Source organism: Apium graveolens, chromosome 10, assembly GCF_009905375.1.
Source record: "Apium graveolens cultivar Ventura chromosome 10, ASM990537v1, whole genome shotgun sequence".
Taxonomy (NCBI): domain Eukaryota; kingdom Viridiplantae; phylum Streptophyta; class Magnoliopsida; order Apiales; family Apiaceae; genus Apium; species Apium graveolens.
In genome coordinates this window covers 69,151,774-69,169,313 of record NC_133656.1, presented here as the reverse complement: position 1 = coordinate 69,169,313, position 17,540 = coordinate 69,151,774, and the positions used below count along the sequence as shown (strand labels likewise).

The following is a 17,540-nucleotide window of genomic DNA, read 5'->3' as shown; positions in this document are numbered from 1 at the left end:
GGAGAATTGACAAATACTGCACATCTATGCAACTGATAAGTACTTGAACTTCCTTACAAAACTTGAACCTTCTTTTCAAATAAATTGAATTAAACCTAATATAGTTTGTAGTATCACGCATATAATAACAAACATATATATTAAGAAAATGAGCTGCTGCTTAGAATATCGGTAAAACTACGTTAACCGGGGTTTATTGAAAATGAAGCAAGCTAATGATTATATGGGAAGTTCTCGACTATTGATGCTTGACTTCGCCCAGCAAATAGCTCAGTGTAAAAGAAAGGCAAAGGACCTGCAATTTTCTGCACAGAAATAACAAAGTAGATGAATCTAGTAACTTTTTTAGGGGGGGGCGTTATGGCTTCAGATCTATCTTTTTATATAAATTTATATTTATTTTCCGCACTCACATACATCCAGTGTGTTTTCCTCCATCCACAAGTCAAAGTTTAATTATTTCAGAAACACCATCTGAAATTCAAATTCTAATCTCGACTGTACAAGTTCAATTTAAACTTAAACTAGTTATTACCTTAAATATATCATTTTTAACTAATAACTTCCATAAATCAACGACTGGTAGTAAAGGGTTAAAAAGCCTGATAGCGTCCAGAAATGTAATTTGGATCATTTTTGTGGTCAAAGTTAATGATTTATACAATTGGTGCATCAGGCTTTGTTCCAACAGATTATAAAAAATAATTGGAAAAAATATTCATGTATACACAAACTCACCTCACTGTAGTGCAAGAGAAAATTCCTCTAAGCTTGATGGTTTAGCAAGCCAGTTCTTCAAAAGTGGACTCTCTTTAACAATCTTAGAAGCTGATCGGTATCCTTCAGCCCCTTCCTGCAAATACAATTAATGAAAGAAATTATAGTACATCAGTATAATATACTATCATGTTTTGACTTTTCTGACTAGAATAGATAAAAGAAATGCTTAGGGTGGTCAAGTGAAGGCTGGGATTGTGAGTCAACAAAAAAAAAACTTCTTCAAGGGAGAGCCACATAACCTGCTAGTTCAGGCCCATACAGAATACTATAGAGAAGATAAAAAAAACTAATATGACTGAAATTTGAAGGGAAATTTGAAGGGAAACAGATTATGTTTTGAGGGTAACAACCAAAAGAGATCTGCCTGAGAGGGCTGCACTGCAAGTGGCTACAGAGCTCCGGCATCCACAGTCTTAGTAAAAGGATCCAGCTTCCACAACAAGGCATTACTACAATATTGAACTCTAAGCATGGATGCTTTGACAGAACTCCAACTTCTATTGCTCTAAGCTCGGATTTGGAGAATCATACTGATTCTCGCAAGGATTAACACTACATGCCTCAAAGTTCTACTCATTATTATTTATGATCGACTCTTTAAGCTTCACATAGGCTTTCGCGTCAGGGAAACTGTTTCAATGAATGGTATTTATATGGTCCAAATCCCAATACCTCTGGTTTTGGGATAGACGGTTACTGCCAATGTTGCCAAGCCTCCGCGGCTCTGAAGGATCTTCACAACAAAAATGGTGATATGGCGCCCAAAGCATTTATAAAATTGTATAGGGATGTTGTGTAGAAAACTCTTGAGACGGTTGCAAAGAATTGCAACAACAAATCGGCTAAACTTGTCATAGATTTTAATGTCAACGTTACAAACCCCTGTTAAAACCCTAATTTCTCTATAGTCTCTCTGTTTATATGTAGCATTTGTTGGAGAAGGAAGATAAGGCATCTCGGCCTTCGACTTGTTATTTTATTAAATCCTTTTTCCTTATCGGGCTTGACATAAAAGCCCAATCTCTCAGAAGATGATAAATTATAATAAATATATTAATAATTGACTAGAAAAAAAATGCCAATCTCTCCTACCCGATTAATAAATTATGGGCTTTTCTTGAAGGTATCTTGTTTCATCTTATTTTTTATTGCATCTCTCCTGGTACTTAATACGTTATACCTCTCCAAATGAGCTATCTTGGTATGAAAGCTATAAAAGCTTAAATCTCACATTCTTTTAAAAATTCAGAGGTGTTAGTTGGTAGGAGTATGCTTCTACATTTCCCAGATCATCCACATCATAAATCTAAAAAATCTTGTTAAATTTTGACTGGTGGCCCTATATGCTATGACATTGAATTGTGATGATGGGTATATGATCAAATTATTGCAAGAGGATTGTATTGCTCATAATGTGATGCTATAGTAAAATACTATAGAGATTGGAGAATTTTAAGAAATATGAGCTCTCAATCCAATAGCTAGCCCCAATCATATCACTCCTTTTGCATCTTTCTCTCCCATCTTCCTCCTTGAGTAATCCATGAAGTTCTTCTTCAGTGTCCCCTCTAAAAACTGAAGTTCAGTTTCCTTAAAAAAGTTGATGATTGTACTATAACCAAGATGGTAGAATTTTAGTTACCAATAACTCTTACTGAATCCATATAAACACTTCACCAGGAAATAAAACTAAATGTCTTGAGTTGATAGTGTCATGAGATGTTAGACATGTTCTTTTATCTAACAAGTTGAGCTTTTTAAGGAAAAAAAAAAACTTATTCTATCAACAAGACTACATATCCTAGTTCTCTCAATTGGGCAGATTTTCCGCATACTCCTAAGCAAGTCATTATCACAGCTACAGAGAGTTCATGGCTAATCTCCACTTCATTGACAAATATTTGTTTCGAAAGTGTCAAAATGGCTTCTACCGTGTATGAAAGGAAAGTCCTACTGGTAGTTGCTCGACTAGCCTTGCTCTACAAAGGTTTCAGCAATGCAGTCATGCATGCATCTCGTTGTCCAAGACTACTCTATTTTGAAATAGTTCTACGACGCACTTTTCCTGATGAATCTCCTAAATAGTAATTACAACAATCTCAAGGTCAAACTTCATATAGCAGGAAACCACAAGTTGTATGAATTTAAATTGTTTCTCTTCACTATTATATAGCTTATGATGTCAGAAATCATTCTGGCTACAAAAGTCTTCCTAGTAATGTGGTTGAAGCTCTCTCCATATAAATGCCAACTCAAAATCCCCTTGTGTCTATGTTCCAAAAGTAATTCCAAGAAATGAGCTTGCTAAACTTCTTCTGAAGTCATTGCTCACTCCTTATGAGCACATATACATGCAAAATTCACCCATCCAGGCATCCAATGGGTAAAGTAGTCATCTATTAGAAAGTTGACCAAGGCTAAGATACTTTCGACCACTACAAAGCATCCCTAAGCATGATCATCTAGAAGAAACAATTAAATAGGATAATAAATTAAAAAGCATTTCAAGCACGACAAGTGTAAGGATATCTTATCACAAAGGATAAGTTTATCATCACTCGATTACACACTGATACAAACCAATCCCAAGATGACAAGTGTAAAAGACATCCTATCATCCATAGATAAAATTATCCTTCTACAAATTTTTCTTTATTGATTACACACCACACACTTTTACTTCTTTTAAGAAAATAATCATTACATTTATTCTTTACTCAACAAGGAACCAGCTCCATTACAGAATATTGAAAAAAAAATATAAATCTAATATATGAACTAAATTATGAAAAATGCTATGGTGCACACTCGACCACCTTTTTTTTAAATTAACAAACAAGAATTTTTCTTTTAATTGTAGATTTACTTATGTATTAACCTACTTACCTACACAGAATATCAATATGACATACCTATACTATGTGTTACAGTGACAACTTAAGGTAATGAAACACACAGGGAGAGGCAAGAATGTAGGGATTTGGAGGGAAAACACATAAGTTCGAAGTAGAATATGCGTCCAGGCCTTCATAAATTAAGACAAAATCTTGGTCTCAAAATTTTGCATATCTTTTCTATACTCTTAATTATAGGCACTTTCTTTTATAGTCAAATACTTATCCCCCCTCCCTGAACTTCCAGAATCAAAGAGCTATGTGATTGTACACCAAATTCACGAGCTTAATACTCGTAACTTCCCTTCGATAATATCTATACTTCAGTAGAATAAATTGAAGACATAGGAACTTCAACTCATCATCGTGTCACAAGAAACCACTAGTCACAAAAAGAAGTCTTAGCTACATTTTTTGGAATTGAAAGTAACCTTAAGTTTCTGATATGAAATCTTGCTGCTAAAGTATCTGGTTAAGCACTGATGCCTCAATGACAGAAACAGCTCGAATAATCGTTTCCTGGCACAAAATAATGTTAATCAGAAAGCCAGACCTACACAACGCTTAAGGAGTTATATATTGATGTTAGTAGCTTACTTGCATAAAGATGACTCGCTAGATGGAAATACCGATCCTTTTCTGGACGTGCCTTGTTTTCTTCCAGTAGTTCCAAGAATGACTTCATGACAGCCTGACTTGTCCCAGCCAATTGAATACCTGTGGCACAAAGCATAATCCTTTGTAAGAGAATTACTCTAGTAAATAATAATAGAGCTACTGAATACTTTTGTTTATCTAGAACAATATTTGATAGTGTACCCGCATGTCAAAGTGGACAGAGCAGTTTCAGAATGCTGAAACTCCTTTAATGGTGTTGAGGCCACCGAAAATACTGGCTACCAATTGCAACCAGAAAAATATGATTAGTCCACCCGGTGCCCGTTCGAGTAATCTTCACCCTCACCCCAGAAACACACAAACGAGTACATCAATAAATAATCAAGACAAAAGAATAGAAAGGAAAGACATTCTGCACCTTACAACCTTATTAACTTGATAGGGACGATTCAACTTGTTAGACAGAGGCAGAATCCGATCATATAAAGCTCTTTTTAATTGATCTTTGACTTCACTGATTTCAAACTTTTGGAGGGGCTGTCCAACAGTCACAGTAGATAGGTAAACTGGCTGAAGAAAATAAGAAAGCAATGCTCCTGCAGCAAGAGATTGAGAGAAATTTATAGGAAATCTTATGGGCGAGAGGTGAAAAGAAGCAAGAGGAATGTCACTGCGTATAACAGTCAATTGGAAGCAACGTAACCACAAACCTATTACGAAGAAAAAAAAGGGGAAACAAAGAGCTCTATGTTGCTCGTAAGAACGTAAGAAGGTGACTTCTTCATCAGCCAACCTGACTTACTATAAGTTTCTACTCCTAACAAACTATTTGAAATAATCAGTCTACATGTAGGTTACAGGTGACATGTATGCTTGCTATCTCATATTCAATGTTCTCCAGTTAAGGATTCAATATCAACATGGACAAGAAAAGAAACAGTATATATACCTTGAACTCCAACAACGTTCCAACGTGCAATCTTGTCAGAACAGCTAACTGACAAGGTTGTCTCTCCACGACCTGGCTTTCTTTGAACAGTGCCAATTACTTGTGAGCAATCACCTAATACATGAGGCGGCTACTTAATAAATGCACAAGGGGATATACCAACTTATAAGCTTCTAACCTACATCAACTAAACATGGATAAACTATTGAGATATCTACAAACTGTTAAGACACCTACATCAGCAATAAAAGTCCAGGTTGTAAAAATGTATAACATGCGGGAAAAACTGAAGATAGCACAGGAGACGCACATAAAGATGATATATGTACATTTAAAATCATGCACGCATTACAAGAAACGGGGCTAGATATGGATTGTTTATCAGGCCAATTCTGTTTTTTTTAAAACGAATAGAAGCATAGATAGTTTAAGGCATTGTTGTCACGGAGCTCGACTGGTCGCGACTAGTCGACGACTAGTCGACTAGTCGGTTTTAGAAAATCGACTGGAGAGGTCGACTTGCGAATTGCGAATTGTTGACTAGTCGGTCGACTTGGTCGACTAGTCGGTCGAAAAGTGCAAAATCCAATCAAAATTGAAAATGAAAAAAAATGAAAATTTCAAAAAACCTACTCAACAAAAGCAATAATCAACATGCTAATCTCAGTCATTTTATAAATCTTTGTGTGTGTGTGTGTTTATGTATGTTTGAATTTATTAAAACTGAACATACATGTATTTAGTTTATATACCGGTACAATTAGCATATTTATGCGTGTACATGAAAGGAAAAAAAGATATGTTTGTAATTAATATATTCTATTTTGTAATTGATAAATATATGAATATGGGAATGTTAGGATTTTGTTGTAGGAAATTACATATATAAGATATGTATTATTATGTATTATTTAATTAATTAATATTAAGTTGTCGACTAGTCAGCAACTAGTCTACGACTAGTCGACAAGCTAGACCTCTATCGACTCGACTTATCGACGTGACAATCATCGTTTAAGGCATCGGAGAGGCCCAAGATTACCGTTTGTCCCCACAGATGACTCCAGAAATTCTTCCATGAGATCATTAAGTTTTTGTGTAGAGGAACGTGAATCCCCTTCTCTCAGTGAACTACTTAAACAAGGGAAAAGTTGTGAGCTCAATGACGCATCTCCACCTAAACAAATAACAAACACAATACAGTGATTAGAAAAAAAAAATTACAATGCAATCCCACTATGAGATACTCGTATCGTAGACACTTACACGGCAACTGTGATATGTAAAGATGTAATTTCAAGCCAGGCCTCAGTTTGTATTTTCCTTGGCTAAACGCTTCTGCCTCCAATTGGAAGAGGAAGTCGTCACTTGCAATTTTACTACTTTCACTACTGAGCTTATTATTGTTTATATGAGATTGAAGCTCTACGTAAAAGTACCTAGCAGCAAAAAGACAAACTTAAAAGACTAATATTTCAAAGTTAACTTGAAAAGGTAAAAACAGCGCATACACCAGTCCAATCTGTGGCACTATAAATAGCATGGTTATTCAAATTTATAATATCTGAACGTTAAAAAGAATTCAGTCGAGACAATTCATATCATAAGCAATGAAACAAAAGAAAGAAAACAATATTAGATAGAACCATTCAAAAGCCAAATTCAATTTTATACAGAAAGAGAAAGTTAATTTCAATTGATCCCAGTTTCATGTATGTTTTTCCAAGCCCCTACTATAGTAGCAAGGCTGGGCTGTAAATAAAGTAAGGTCGATACGCCACTGTAACCCATGAAAACTTACAAAAGTGAACAAGCTCCTTTAATTTCTTTTTCAAGACAAAACTCTAACCTGCTCCCAAAGAGTATTGATCAGTTCAGGGATGAGAAAAACCGATCCGAAACAGAACCCACCTTGCTGTGTTCTTAGTGATGAACTTCATCGGACATTTTGTTCAAGTTAGGGGATTGGTTCGAGTCGTGGTTAATTGCTACTTATAAGTTTAGTTATATGCTGGTACTGTTATATTTTTTTCCTTATTGTACAGGATTAATGTAAAACTATATTTTCATTCACAGATGCAGGTTGTAGGTTGGACTGGAGCATTCGAGATAACCATGAAGTGATGCAGGACACTGTAATGGACCAGCCCATGACTAAATCTGTGGACCAGCCCAGTACCAAATTAATTACGTATGCAAGAAAACAGCGGAGGGGCAAAGACGTCATTATACAGCCAAAGTAAAGGGTAAGAAGGGAAGTGAACAAGGAAGGGAAGGGGAGATATTAGAGAGAGGAATTAGGAAAATATCTTATCTAATTTTCTGTTCTTTTAAACCCTAGGAGAGCACTGGACCTCTCGAAAGTCCAGATATCTATCTTTATGCAGTTGTAATCGTTGAGAGAAGTGTTTAATCGAGTTATATTTATATCAATTAGTGAGTTTCCTCTTTATTTACAAGTCCAAACATCACAAGTGGTATCAGAGCCCCTTCTTTCCGATGGGACCTCCGACGACAGCGCAGCGCTTGGATCTAATAGAAGAAAGGTTGTTGGCGGTGGATGAATCAGTAAAGGAGATGGTGTCGAAAACAGTTGAGAAGGCGATTGAAGCTATGAAACATTCACTAACAGAGGTGTTGATGGAGGGTCAGGGAGTGGCGAATCAGAAGATGGGGGCAGAGTTTGAAGCCATGTCCAGCCGGTTGGAAGGACGAATCAACCGCAGCCGAGAGTACAACGAGACACTCATCAACACGATGCGCAATGAGCAACTCAAATTCCAATCAGAGGTACGTTCCACGCTCACAAACCTACAGTCCTTTCAAGTACCTGTTCCAGAGAAAATAGATGCTAGTGTGAATCAACTGGGGACCACAGTTGAAAAATTAGGTGTAACCCCGTTGGGTAAAATGGAGATGAATGGGGGCTGATGGTTCGCAATTTACAAGGAGGCAGTGTTGTAGGAGGGGGATCAGGTGGAGGTCCGGGTGTAACGTATGGTGGATATGGAGGAATGGGGAGCTTGGGTGGAGGTAATGGGAACTGGAGGTATCGCAAACTAGATATGCCTATCTTTGACGGAACAGATCATGATGGGTGGGTGTTGAGAGTCGAGAGGTATTTTGCGTTTTACCATCTTACAGAGGAGGAAATGTTGGAGGCAGCTGCGGTGGCTATGGAAGGCGATGCCTTACGGTGGTACCAGTGGGAAAATAAATGACATCCCATTCGGAGATGGGTGGATTTGAGGATGTTTGTTTTGAGGCAGTTCAGATCTGCAACTGGTGGCTCCCTGTACGAACAATGGTTAGCGAATGTACAAACCTCTACGGTTAAGGAGTATAGAAGGAGGTTTATTGAGACAGCTGCACCATTGGATGGAATCTCAGAAGATGTTTTGTTAGGACAGTTCATAAATGGGTTAAAGGATGAAGTGAAGGTGGAGGTACGGATGTTACATCCCGTCAGTCTGGAACAGGCAATGGAGTTGGCTGTTCGAGTAGAGGAAAAAAATCAAGTGGCAAGTCACAAAAGAATTGGGAGCAGTTCGTTTAGGAGTGGGTCTTATTCAGTTTATAGCAAAGGGTCCTCAACGGTTCCACCTTACTCTTTGGGCCCTCTTAATCCACCTGTATCAAGGTCTTGGGGGCCCAGCTCACCGGAATCTATTATCTCAACACATAGCCCTAAATCAACGATCAGTGCCACTGGATCCACAGGGGAAGTGAGGCGATTGACTGAGAAGGAGCTTCAAGAAAAAAGGGCCAGAGGATTATGTTATCGATGTGATGCTAAATGGGTCATGGGTCATAGATGCAAGAAGAAAGAGCTAAGTGTAATGCTTATTGAGGAAGAGGATGAAAGGGACTTGGAGGCGGAAGAAGGTGACTCACCAATCACGCAAGCAGAAGAAGCTATTACAGAAGTATCTCTTAACTCGGTAATTGGTCTCTCAACCCCCAAAACAATGAAACTCAAAGGCTTAATTGGTAATCATGAAGTGGTAGTGATGGTTGATCCCGGGGCTACTCACAACTTTATTTCATTAAACACGGTGGCCTCGATAGGAACTCCAATTTCGGAGTCGGGTGGATTTGGGGTGTCACTGGGAAATGAGGAGTCGATTCGAGGAGAAGGATTGTGTCGGGAGGTTTGCTTACAATTGGATGGAGGAGTTGAAGTGGTAGAGGACTTCCTGCCTTTAAAATTGGGGGGCTCGGATGTGATCTTGGGGATTCAATGGCTTGAGAAGTTAGGGATGGTATTGACAAACTGGAAAACTCAAGTGATGAAATTCGAGTTAAAAGGGGAACTGTCACCTTGGTAGGGGACCCAACTTTGGTGCGAGCACAAATCTCTCTCAAGGCCATGTTGAGGACGTTGCGCAAGGAAGGTGGGGGGTTTAAGGTGGAGTGTAACCAAATGGAGACAATGGAGTGCATAAAAACAGAGGATGGCAGGCCTGGAATTCCAAACTTTCTAACAAGGATCATTGAGCAGCATAAAGGGGTATTTAATGAGCCTACTGGTCTGCCCCCGGTTCGAAATCACGAGCATTCCATTGTGTTAAAGGAGGGCAGTAATCCGGTAGGGGTAAGACCTTATCGATACCCGCAATGCCAAAAGGATGAAATTGAACGAATGATTGGGGAAATGCTCGCAGCTGGTATCATTAAGCCCTCAACTAGTCCTTTTTCCAGCCCCGTTTTATTAGTTAAAAAGAGGGACGGGTCTTGGAGATTCTGCGTAGATTACCGTGCACTCAACAAAGAAACAGTGCCCGATAAATATCCGATCCCTGTCATAGATGAGCTTTTGGATGAGCTCAATGGAGCAACCATTTTCTCTAAACTGGACTTGCGTGCGGGGTACCACCAAATTTGAGTAAAGGCAGACGACACCTACAAAACTGCGTTCAGAACACATGATGGGCACTACGAATTCTTAGTCATGCCGTTCGGGTTGACAAACGCCCCAGCAACGTTTCAATCTCTCATGAACGATGTTTTCCGGCCTTATTTGCGGAAGTTTGTTTTGGTATTTTTTGACGATATCCTAGTGTACAGCCCGAACAAGGAAGAACATAGAAAGCACCTGCAACATGTAAATGAGAAACTGGCAGAAAATTCACTCTATGCAAATTTAAATAAATGTGCGTTTGGGCAAACAGAGGTAGGATATTTAGGCCATTTGATTTCTCGAGATGGAGTGGCAATTGACCAGGAGAAAGTGCAAGCAATAATCGAATGGCCAATTCCCAGAAATCTAAAGGAGTTGAGGGGTTTTCTCGGTCTCACCGGCTATTACCGCAAATTTGTGGCAAAATACGCCCAAATTGCGAGTCCTTTAACTGAACAGTTGAGAAAAGATAATTATGGGTGGACAGAAGCAGCAACAGTCGCCTTTAATACCTTAAAATCAGCAATGGTCCAACCACCTGTACTGCGTACGCCTGATTTCAACCAACTGTTTGTGGTCGAGACGGATGCCTCGGGTTATGGCGTTGGTGCTGTATTAATGCAAGCTAATCGCCCCATAGCCTTCTTCAGCAAATTGTTAGGGGTCCGCGCTCAGCAGAAATCGATCTATGAGAAAGAATTGATCGCGATTTGTCTAGCAATACAAAAATGGAAGTATTACCTCCTGGGTTGACACTTTGTCGTACGATCAGACCAGCAAAGTTTAAGATTTTTGACTCAACAACGAGAAATCAACCCGAAATACCAGAAGTGGGTGACTAAACTCCTGGGTTACGACTTTGAAATTCAGTTCAAGCCCGGAGCTTCAAACCGGGGGGCCGACGCCTTGTCCAAAAAAACAGAAGGAGAAGTGGTGTTAAATTCATTAGTGTCTCAGCATGGAGTGTCGTGGGAGGAATTGGAGAAGGAAGTTGGGGGTGACAAGGAAATTCAGCAGGTAATGCAAGAGTTGCAAGCTGGCTCGAAAGACCATTTGGGGTTTACGATGAGTGGCAACAAATTATTTTACAAAGGTCGAAGGGTTATACCAAGGACGTCAGCTGTTATACCAGCCTTACTACAGGAGTATCATAGCTCTGCACTAGGGGGGCATGCGGGAGAACTCAAGACTTACTTACGAATGACTACTGAATGGTACTGGAGAGGAATGAGAAAAGATGTGACCAGGTATGTCCAGGGCTGTACCATATGTCAACGGCAAAAGATATCACAACAAAGCCCAGCAGGATTATTACAGCCGATGCCGATTCCCCTGCTAGTCTGGGAAGATATTTCCCTTGATTTTGTGGAAGGACTGCCCTTATCCAAAAGGATTAACATTGTGCTTGTTGTAGTGGACCATTTGTCGAAGTACGCACACTTCATTGGTCTTCGACATCCCTTTGATGCATTCAAGGTAGCTGAAGTTTTTGTCAAGGAAATAGTCCGGTTACATGGCTTCCCAGGCTCCATTGTGTCGGACTGAGACCGTATTTTCCTTAGCACATTTTGGAAAGAGATTTTTAAGCTCCAAGGCACAACGTTGAAGCGTAGTACGGCTTACCATCCTCAAACGGACGGCCAGACAGAGATTGTGAACAAGGCTATGGAGACGTACTTGCGATGCTTTGTGGGTGGTAAACCAAAGACATGGGCTCAGTGGCTGCCCTGGGCAGAATATTCGTTAACACTTCCCCTCACTGTTCTACGAAGATGAGCCCATTCAAAATCTTGTATGGACGTGATCCACCACCTTTAATGAAAATGACCCAAGGGCAGTCTGTGGTGAACAGCGTGGAAGAGCTTCTGCAGGAGCGAGATGCCATTCTTGCGGACTTACATTTTAATCTAGTCAGAGCCCAGCATATGATGAGACAGACATCTAACTCTAAAAGGAGGGAAGACTCGTTTGAAGTAAATGATTGGGTATACCTTCGTTTGCAGCCCTATCGCCAAAGATCCTTGGCCAAACGCCCTTACGAAAAACTGGCAGCTAGATTTTATGGTCCGTTTAAGGTTACAAAACGAGTAGGCATGGTGGCTTATGAATTGGGACTACCAGAGAGCAGTAAACTTCATCCTATATTCCATATCTCGCAACTCAAAAGAAGTATTGGAGTGACCCCGGTGTCTCCCACTATTCCTCCACACCTATCTGGTGACATGGAGATGGTTGTGGAACCTGAAGCAGTACTTGAAGTCAGGCAAGTGCAAAAGGGGTCTGCTGTTGAACTCGAAGTGTTGATCAAATGGAAAGATTTACCAAGATTTGAAGCAACATGGGAAGATGCTACCACCCTCAATCACCAGTTTCCATTGTTCCACCTTGAGGACAAGGTGAGTAATTGGGACGGAGGTATTGTAATGAACCAGCCCATGACTAAATCTGTGGACCAGCCCAGTACCAAATTAATTACGTATGCAAGAAAACAGCGGAGGGGCAAAGACGTCATTATACAGCCAAAGTAAAGGGTAAGAAGGGAAGTGAACAAGGAAGGGAAGGGGAGATATTAGAGAGAGGAATTAGGAAAATATCTTATCGATGAAATTGTAATTTTCTGTTCTTTTAAACCCTAGGAGAGCACTGGACCTCTCGAAAGTCCAGATATCTATCTTTATGCAGTTGTAATCGTTGAGAGAAGTGTTTAATCGAGTTATATTTATATCAATTAGTGAGTTTCCTCTTTATTTACAAGTCCAAACATCACAGACACGGACAATAGGAGTTATAAAATGTAGAGTCTGATCTGGGGTTGTTGAACTATTTTAATTTCAGAATTAGTACTATATTGGATTTGCTATTTGTAATAGTTTCACAATTTGTAAGATTTAAATACAATGGAGGGGTGTGCGCGGGTCGGTTTGGCTCGGCTATTAGCAAAAACCTGACCGTTCCGTATATGTCGGTTCGGTTCAGTTTTTAGCTACTAACCGTAACCGAACCGTCCACAACGGTTTTTCTTGGTTCGGTTAACCGTTGATCGGTTTCGGTTTTTAGGTTATTTTACCTAATTAAAAAGTATTTAAAAATTAAATAACATAAAGCTTGAAAATATTATACAGCTAGGAAGCACCGACACTCCAAAAAGGATGCCGTATGCGTATCGGACACGGCCGACACGGCGACACGGCACCGACACGGCTGAGTACGTGTCCGACATGCCACATGGTGTGTCGACAGAAAAAGGCAACCGATACGCGACCGACACGGGTTCGACACGCGACCGACACGGGTTCGACACGCAACCGACACGGCCCACCGACTCAGCCCATATAGAAAAGCCCAAAATCATCTTAAAAAAGCTTAACATCTTTTTTTAAAAGCCCAAACCATCTTATATTAATCATAATTTTGTGTCTCTCTGTCTTTTATAACCTCCCCTCTTCATCTTTTATAACCCTATATATATACAATCAAATATATACATACATCTATATATATAACACATATAAAAATATTTTTTATATTTTTATAGTTTTTTTTGTCGTGTCCCGTATCCTGTACACTTTGATAATTGACGAATCCCCGTGTCCCGTGTCGTCGTATCAGTGTCAGTGCTTCTTAGTTATACAGTAACAAAAAAGAATTTAAATTTGGAATTCACAATAACACAGTTTTTATTATTTTAAAGTTATAACTTCTATTTACCACCTATGTTTTGATAGAAACAGTATGCATGGCAAGAGCTCTTTAATCTCTATGTTTTATATATTAGCAACACAAGGCACAAGTACCTTTTCCTTGAAATCAAATACAAAAATCTACCAACTGGTCTTTAACTATGTTTGTCATGTTTAGTATAGGCAGCTAATACAAGGTATTTTTAGTAGTGAATAATATATTTTATATAATTTTATATAAAAATAATTTATTTATATGATTCTATATCAACGGTTCAGTTTCTCAGTTCGGTTATAGGGACAAAACTGTAACCGTTACCAAACCCCGTTACATCGGTTCGGTTCGGTAACGGTTTTTTCTGGTTTACGATTTCGGTTTTTTTCAGTTTGGTTTTTCGGTTTATCGGCCCGGTCTCGGTTTTTTCAGTTTTTTTTTGCTCACCCTATTGGCATTGTACCTGGTTCTATTCTAGTATTATTACCAGACTAGCTGCTAAGGTTAAGTTGCATTGCTCTGTCAAATTGTCTGCACCAATGCCTTGTATCAATCTTGTGTTAATCATATAGCAGGAATGAAAATTGAAAAATTTTCAAAAATTACGGTTTTCTTATGGACCGAACCAAATGAAGCGAAATATTTCGGTTATGTCCGGTCCAGGCCCGAATTACAACTTCGGTCCGGTTCGGTCCTAAAAAAACACTAATTCGGTTTTCGGTCTATTTGGTTAGGTCCGGTTTTTGGACCGAACCGCCCGAATGCTGAGCCCAAGATCAGTTTAAGTAATTAACTTCTCCAGCTGACTAATTAAACCACATAACTAAGGCCTGTTTGGTTGGAACGAACAAAATGGGGGAATAGTTGAGATAAATTTAAATAAATGTCTCCTGGGAATGTATACATAGCTGTTCTTCCAATTCCAATTCCATTCCATAAGTTTAGGGTAACAAATCGCTTTGCTTTCTTAGAAGTACTCAATCCTTCCACGTACACACATCATTCACTAAACTTACAATAAAAACGTTACGCTCCTAGCATTTTCTTTGTTCTCCCCAATTCTTTTCTTCCTCCATTCCATTCTGCCCAACAGAGCTTATATGTTGAATAAGGAACCACAATGCCCAGGAAGGTGGCAGGAATAACGAGTTAAAGCGCATAGCTAATTAAAAGTCTAACCAGAAAGTATATAAACATCCAAAATAGGCCAAATTTTCTACATATATACACGCTGTTTGCATGTTTATAAATCCTCTTATGTTTGTTGTGATGCAAGAAGTGAATTATGTTTCTAGTCATGTGTTTAGGGACAGAACACGGAAAGTATATATAATATATATCTAATGATAGACTGAATACTATGGTACTTCCATTAGGTAACATCTAATGATAGGCTGAACACTATGGTACTTCCATTAAATAACAAAAGCAAACAAACTAAAACACAAAACTACTTTTACTTATAACTCAACTCTTAAATTGATCAATCTGCAAAAAATATAAAAACCATGTCAATGACACAGCAGAAACAAGTAAATATAGAAGATAAATTTATATTATAGTCTAATTTATCTAATTTCGGCAGAAAATAAATTCAAGAAAAACAACTTCAACTATGTATTAAACAGCAGTTCTATTAATTAAACTTGATTCTGATATGGATGCATTAAACACGTAAGAAATTATAAGATTTCAAACACATATAAACTATTACTACACTACATTAGTCCAGTACATATAAATCTCAGCAGAAATTATCAAATTCAGTTACAAAACAAAAAACGAAAATGTTTATACATTAAACGCCAGAATCAAATCAATCAAGTAATCCGCAAAACAGATACCTCAATAGAGCTCTTCTGGCTACAACTTCAGCATGCGAATCATTCATCACGTCACCGTTCAAACTAAGCCGCGACCGTCCAATGCACTTGGTTCCGGTCCCCAATGCTACAACTTTCAATTCTAATCACACAAAAAGAAAACAACCATATCACGTATTGAAAACGACATCATAATTTAAGCAAATACAAGTTTGCCAAATTGCAAGAAATCAAAACCAAATAGGCCATTGATTAAGAAAAACAAATAATTTAAAACCTGAATGTCAGAGGGTTAAAACTACTTGAATAAACAACGAAAAGCTCAAACTAGCCACACTCTTCACCAAATTACATCAAATCAAATGCACAAAATTTAAATGTTTTAAGGCGCGATCGTACTATGCACTTAGTTCCAGCTCCTAATGCAACATATTAGTTTCAACGCACCAGATCACTTCAAATAAAATCCTAATCACAAACAAACTTAAACAACAAATTTACATCAATAAAAACGTGGTAATCTAAACAACCAAAAGTATTGCCAATTTACATTAAACCAAGAGGCAAATACTTCAATAACTGAATGTTTCTGTTCCCGGAACAACAAATTTCAATTCTAATTACACACAAAACAAACGAGAAAGCAAAGACAGCCTTAAAGACGATTTTCTAATTTATTTAAATACATTTTCCACCAAATCGTATTTTAATCAAATTCAATTTCCACATCACAAAATTTCACTAATTACGTCAAATCAAACATAAAGAAATGTTCTAGTGTTAGTACACTCAAATAACAACCAAAGCCACGTCCTATTCAATCAAACTCAATTTTTAAAACAACGAATGTGCTAGGTGTAGTAACACTTCAAAACTCAAAATCAACCACTATATCACGAAATTATGCCAAATCAAACGTAAACACTTCACATTTAAACATTCTATCTTCAATTAAAAAAATAACAACTAAAACCACAATTCAACTTCAAAATCAATAACAATTTCACCAAATTACACAAAATCAACCACAAACACTGCAAAAATAAACATTCTAGCTTCAGATAAACACAAATTAACAACCAAAACCACAATTCAACCACAATTCAACCACAATTCCAAAAAAAAACAACCCGAAACAATCGAAAACCAAATGCGATGAAATTCGGTAACGTAATACAAACCTTGAGAAGGAGAGGAGACGAGAAAGGCGGCGATAACGGTGACTTCGCGGCCTTGAGGCTTTCCTTTCTTAGGCAGAGAGTTGTATTTCGAAAATACTGCTTGTGATACTTTCTCTCCCCACCGTTTATCAACCGACGACGACGGCGGTGATGAAAACGACGTCGTTGTAGTGGTGAAAGATGAAGAACGAGACGCCATTGAAAGAGAGCTCCGGTGAAGATGAGCGAGCTCACTTGTGTGTGAGAGCGAGAGGGAGGGGGAGGGGAGTGGATAATTTGAGCTTTTGTTGGACTTTTTTAATTCGAGTAAATTGTCCTCCCTCGGTTGGCCCGGTCAATCGAGCGAAAATTCGATCTGATTCGAGGTTATTTTAACGGATATGGATCAACCTATTAAAAATCCGATCCGGGATCCGATCAGATAAGAAATATCTGATTATAAATGGAGTGGATAAGGATTTAGGGCAATTCGATCTGTTAATAACCCGATCCGGTTATATATATATAATAAAAATATTTTTTAATAATTGTAATTTTAAACGTATTATTCTCGAGTCAAGTTACATTATTTGTATTTCGTTCGGTTCGGTTTCAAGCGTACAACCCATTTCTATAACCTCATTTCTATGACCCCGGTTCTCCTACTTTTTAGAGCCGCGTAACCCAAAATCTCAATTTATATAACACTTCCATTTCACAACATCAATTTTTTCATAGTTA

At 38.4% G+C, this 17,540-nt stretch overlaps 1 protein-coding gene across 1 annotated transcript; it reads right to left on the bottom strand.

Annotated features, from left to right (window-relative positions):
- Positions 1 to 33: 33 nt before the first annotated feature.
- Positions 34 to 17,097, bottom strand: LOC141690048 (tRNA-specific adenosine deaminase TAD1). Its single transcript, XM_074494630.1, has 11 exons — positions 16,821 to 17,097; positions 15,661 to 15,781; positions 6,508 to 6,680; positions 6,284 to 6,418; positions 5,242 to 5,355; positions 4,719 to 4,888; positions 4,494 to 4,570; positions 4,272 to 4,391; positions 4,106 to 4,193; positions 739 to 853; positions 34 to 305 (listed from the first exon to the last, which is right to left on the bottom strand). The coding sequence occupies exons 1-10, from the start codon at positions 17,017 to 17,019 to the stop codon at positions 740 to 742; spliced, it is 1,311 nt and encodes a 436-aa protein (XP_074350731.1). The 5' UTR covers positions 17,020 to 17,097; the 3' UTR covers positions 34 to 305; position 739.
- Positions 17,098 to 17,540: the final 443 nt, after the last annotated feature.